The 5,757-nt window shown below is 35.6% G+C and overlaps 1 protein-coding gene across 1 annotated transcript; it reads right to left on the reverse strand.

The window, feature by feature from the left end:
• Positions 1-1,162: 1,162 nt before the first annotated feature.
• Positions 1,163-3,836, reverse strand: LOC136028523 (uncharacterized). Its single transcript, XM_065706368.1, has 2 exons — positions 3,763-3,836; positions 1,163-2,636 (listed from the first exon to the last, which is right to left on the reverse strand). The coding sequence occupies exons 1-2, from the start codon at positions 3,834-3,836 to the stop codon at positions 1,163-1,165; spliced, it is 1,548 nt and encodes a 515-aa protein (XP_065562440.1).
• Between the last annotated feature and the right edge of the window lie 1,921 nt (positions 3,837-5,757).

Below are 5,757 nucleotides of genomic sequence, written 5' to 3' on the forward strand. Positions count from 1 at the left end.
AAATATGGCGAGAACCGTGATCTCTCAGTCGTTAATTTCAGGTGCTGCATTCTCCATTTATTACGGGTTTCATAAACATGGTCAGGTTGCTCAGGGAAAAAATTTCTCGTACGAAAGTACGAAGGCAGTTCTGAGCGGTTATATTTTACCTTGAATAAAAAAGAACGAAGAGTGAATAATTCTGAAACAGGCAAAATATTAGTTAATAAATATATAGTTTCAGTTTTAGATTTATTTGGATAGGAAGAAGGCGACGGTAAATATCTTTGCAAAATTCGAAGAGCCCGGTTTTGAAGAGTCTGTATCGGTTTTATATGATATTTGAAAGTTGCTAAATAAATTAGGGGACAATACGTAAGATGGGAATGCACCAAGGCAAAATAAATGAGTCGTAGAACTTCATAGGGGAAAAAATGCTGAAGCCTCCTCATTACACCAACTCCTTGGGCGATTTTAACGCGTGATCTATTACGATGTTCTTTATAAGATAGATTTTCATCAATAGTTATACCAAGATACCGGACTGAGTTACCCTTTGAATTCGAATATCTGTAGCCTGATCAAATATAGTTGAAATTCCTTTTGCTTTGTGTCCAAGTCTACTATAAATGATGAATTTCGTTTTGGCGGCATTCAATGACAAAAGATTAGCTTTTAGCCATACAATCAGCTGGGAAAACACGATTTGCAGCTTCTCTTTGACATCATCTTCCGACTTCCCTGCAAGTGTTGATCCGGTATCTTCGGCGAAAAGGACATTCAGGCTGTTGGTTTCTGTTGCTGATGGAAGGTCATTTATGTATATTAGGAAGAGCAGTGGTCCTAGAATTGAACCCAGAGGAACACCAATATTGGGCAATAAGCATGGATCCGAAACTGTTTTATTGATAGTTGTTACTTGGGATCGACCTGTTAGGTAAGATGCGATAAAATCGTGCGCTGGTCCTCGTATCCCGCCATGGCTTAATTTAAACAACAATGTTTCGTGACAAATCGTGTCAAATGCCTTCTCAAGATCCAAAAAAATACTTGCCGGCATCATTTTTTTATCAAGACATTCGTGAATAAATTGGACCATTGTCAGGATAGCGTCCTGCGTACTTTGTCCCTTTCTAAACCCATACTGATTTTTTGAAAAATAATCATTCGAAATAAGGAAATTTTACACTCGATTATAAAAACATCGCTCCATTTTTTTAGAAAAACCTGAAAGAATAGATATCGGTCTGTAATTCGTGCAATTACTCCGGTCAGAGCTTTTATACAGTGGTATCACCTTTGCTTTCTTAAATGAATCCGGAAAAGTTCCCGATCTAAATGACAGATTTATCAAATGACACATTACTTTATTAATACTCGGTAAAATAACTTTCACAATGTTCGTAGACGATTCATCAATCCCCGGGGAATTCCCATTTTTCAAAAGCTTACCAATATTGGCAAGCTCTTTCTCTGTTACCGGTGTTAAAAACATAGATTTTACAGAAGGCTTTACAAGGTATGTACGATAATCACATTGACCATAGGGCAGGTTATGTTGGAGCTTGTTGGCTACCGATTGTCCAATTGACGCGAAATGCAAATTCATGTAACTAGCTATTTCTAGCTCCCTTTCAATTATATGACCATGAGCGTCCTTTATTTCTGATGGTGTAGAAGTTTTTGGTGATCGATTTAAGCATGAATTGATTAGCTCCCAAGTTTTCTTTGGTGACTTACTTACTTCTCTACAAGAATCAAAATAAAATTTTGTTTTAGCATTACGTATTATTTTTGAAAGTAGATTTTTGTATTTTTTGAAAGTTGTTTTATTTTCTTCGCTTGGGAATGATAACAATTTTTTATAAAGACAGTTTTTTTGTTTTATTGAGGTCAAAAGGGAGGGCGATATCCACGGTTGAATGGGTTGATTATATTTTCCTTTTCGTGTTTTTACTCTGGGGCATGACTCGTCAAAAGCAGCGTTAAATTTTTCAAAGAAATGAGCCATTGCAGAGTTTACGTCTTCAGAATCAAATACACGAGACCAATCGATAATATTCAATTTATCCTTTAAACAGTCCAGAATTTTTTTATTGATAATCCGGTGTGATATTTCTGGTGCTTTTTTTGTTTGAAGTTGATATTTCACATCGGAAATTAACAAAAAATGATCAGAAAAATCCGTTAAAACAATTTGTGAAGACGTGGCTGGTGTTGTTAAAAATATGTTGTCGATGAGAGTTGCACTAGTGAGTGAAACCCGCGTTGGGATTGTACATGAGGGAATCAGTGATTTTGATGTCATTAGAGAAATAAATTCGGTTGTTTGAGTATTTTCATCATAATTCAGTAAATTTAGATTAAAATCCCCCATGACCACAACATCTTTATCGTCTAAAGATGCTAATAAGGATTCAAAAGATCGCAGAAAAAGCGGGATTGGTGCCAACGGAGGCTTATAAACGACACAAATTTGTAATTTCTTGGTTCCGGCCCGACATTCAACAGCCAAAATTTCACACAATTTTTCAACGTCATATTTTTCGAGCTCTGGCAGACGTTTAAAATGCACTCCTTCTTTCAAACATAACCCGAGGCCACCTTTTCCATGGTTGCCTTGTCCATGGCTAGCTGCCCTTCTGTCTTTTTGGTCACTTAAAAAAGGGCACCAGAAATTTTAATTTCCGTTTGAATGAGCCCTCTCTCCATTTTCTATGGCGACTCGATCGATATCATCACCACTGAAAAAAAATTAGATAAACAAACATTCGTAAGCTTTCTTCTGGCAAAAACTACAAAATTCTACGTTTTTGCAAATAGGCCTGAACCCCTACCGTGGAGTTTTCTGATATATTGAATCTGATGTTGTGATTATGATTACAAGTCCTTGACCTTTTCGGGGTGGTTCCCCCTTTTTTGAAAACCAGGCAAATTTTCTCAGGTTTGTAGTTTTTGGTGGGTAATATAAAACAGTGAATTTTATGTATTTGGAATGATTATGGGGAGAAAATTCTTTCGATGCATGTATCGCTGTTAAAATTCCATTTTTTAGAGTTGCGGTTATTATTGAACTGATTTACTCCTCACTTACAGTTTGTTACTACGAACTGTTTGATAACAGTAGTGGATAAATACAGATTTTAGAACTTGCACTTTACAGTTGATTAACTTAGCCCACTACAATTTAATTGGCTTAGGCTTTAGGCTGTAATTGAGAGAGTAAAGTTCTTTCCAAACCAATTATATTATGTATCTGTCAAAAGTAGTGGAGCCAAAATACCCATCAATGCTTAACAGGGCTCATGGATGGCTAGAAAACCAGGGCGTCGAAGCGCACTTTTTGAGGCTCCAGGCAAACTCTCTTTCCTTTCTCATAATCATAGTTGTGACGCAAGACAAAACCTAGTAAAGAACGAAGTCAAATCTTGAAAGACCAAATCAGTATTGAAATCAGTTTTGATTTGGTCTTTGAACTGTAAGGACATAAACTGGATTTAACTCTGAATCTAATTGGATTGCGCAACTTGTGACATTGAATACAGTAAGAGATTAAGAAATATTATTATCTTTGAGCATTCAAAGAGTGTAGACTTAAAGCGGTATAATAAGACATTAATATAACCCTAATTTGCAAGCAGGAGAGGGGCAGTTCCCCCGTCGCAACACTGGTGACCACACAACATTTATTTCCATTTGTGAAAATCGTCAATTTTTTACAAGTTATTTGAACAAACTGTGGCTTTAATTTAGTGGCATTGGAATATAATTATAAAGGTGTACCGTGTCCCGCAATTCCCGTTCCACTGGGCCACCTTTCCAACGGTGATTGCCACTTCTATCGTGGGCCTGCCCATATTCAAGAAAAGTGCTTGTTATTTTGTGTAAGGAAGAGAATACTGTTCATTCTTCGCGGATTATAGCTGAAATTTTCCAATGTCAGTACAGTAGTGACCCAGTCGTCCTTTGAGCAATCCAAGAAGCTGATCAATGAGAAGTTGGATAAAATCCTAACGGCACAAGCTCAAGTTTCTACAAAGCTAGACTCAATTTCGGCAGAAATTAAAATTCTAAAGGATGAGGCCGTATTGCGAGATTATGTTACCAGATTGTTTTAAATCATTTTTTCCAGGCCCTCCCTCAGTCCGACCATATAATACTCGTTGTCCTTTAAGTAAGCTTCCTGTGCCTTTCATTGTCTCCGAATGGTCAAGATTTTCGCCTAAAAATGTTATTACAAATTATTGGAACACATATTAATCTTTTTTTGATCAGAGTCTATCGCTATTAACATTAAAAACTAAAATCAAAGCTCTACTAATTAGTAAATATTAATTTGTGAGTAGCTCCCGGCCCTTCAGCTATCGGATAAATATGAGAATATTTTTGATAAATGTTTTTCTGCATTTATTTTTTGGTGTGAGATAGTGAGAAGTGTGATGACATTCGTTTCTTCTGGGTTTCGTTGTTTTTACTGTTTGTATTGTCGCCCGGCTTTCGAGCCAGTCTCCCTGCCGGGGATGTTATGTGAATAGTTTGAATATGTATAGTTAAAGAATAATAAAGAACTAGCCCATAGCAATAGAAGACTTGAAAACGTGTTTTGGAGAAGAAATCGTCCAGTGAGGATGAATTACCATTTGAAGTTGATTCAGGAATAGTAAATGTTATGTTATGTCGATTAGTTTTTATGGTAAAAGATTATGCGAAAACAGATATATGGAAATTTTAAAAATAGCGTGAAACCCCTTAAGGTACATACCTGTTATCCCGACCACACTCAAGAAGTTCGATTTGTTTAATAACGGTTTTTCTATGAGCGCTCTCAGATAATCACCTTGGCCTGAGTGAGATAAACTACTATGCAGGTATACTTTAATTAAATATTTAATATTCAGAGTTGCTTAGGTATTTAATATTATGCGTCCTGGGCGGCCTAATTTCCATAATGTTTTTGTTGTAGTTTCCATAATTGTGTTATTAAGGTAGTATGCTGTCATCATATTTAGTATGTGTTATTATGATTAACCTAATTTCACTTGTTGAATGTGTTTGGAATAAGACTTAGGTACCCCCTCCCTCTCAACAAATGAACTACGTTCATCTTTAGTTAGAGAGTTTGGTAACACAACAAAGCTACGGTTCATTAAAGCAAAAATATTTGTAAAGTAAAAGTAGTACCTTGAGATTTCTGATTTTATGCTCCTTTTCAATATTATAGTTGATATATCATAGATTCTTTGTTATTTATGAACTTTATGTTATATTATGGGGTTTTCTGCAGTATCAATCCGACTTTCGACTGTGATTGAGTGCATTATTTCCCAAAATATTATTTGAAATTATTTTAAAAAGTGGATAAAGAAACATGATAATCTGATTAGTAAAATTATGCTAATCAGATTCGCAATTCCGTATTATAAAGTAAGAATTTATAGTTTTTATATCTTCCTTGGGCTGTATCCGGGACCGTAAGGAGGTTGAGGTGCCTTGTTAGGGTAACGATTATGTTGAAAAGGAGCTTATAATAAGGAATCTTATGGTATTACTTTCGTTTTATTAAAACTTTCCCTTCAAAACCGCTGTTATTTTCCAATGCTACCAAAAATTTATCTTAGTCGATTCCTACCAAGGGGTTGCTTAAGCTTGTTTGCACTTACGCTTTTTACTATTTATATTAGTAAAAGATTTTTCGCGAGCATTACCTAATGTAATGTCATCGTTCGTGTCATCATTACTGGTTTTTCATTTAAAGGTTATTAAACTAAACTGAATCAG

The sequence above is a fragment of the Artemia franciscana genome, chromosome 6 (assembly GCF_032884065.1).
Source record: "Artemia franciscana chromosome 6, ASM3288406v1, whole genome shotgun sequence".
NCBI classification, from domain to species: Eukaryota; Metazoa; Arthropoda; class Branchiopoda; order Anostraca; family Artemiidae; genus Artemia; species Artemia franciscana.

What these genes read in the sequence shown, in the direction of transcription:
- LOC136028523 (XM_065706368.1), bottom strand. Translation starts at nt 3,836, where the DNA reads ATGGGCAGGCCCACGATAGAAGTGGCAATCACCGTTGGAAAGGTGGCC. An exon ending in AACGGGAATTGCGGGACACG is followed by an intron (nt 2,637 to 3,762) that starts GTACACCTTTAT and finishes CCCTTTTTTAAG; the next exon opens with TGACCAAAAAGACAGAAGGG.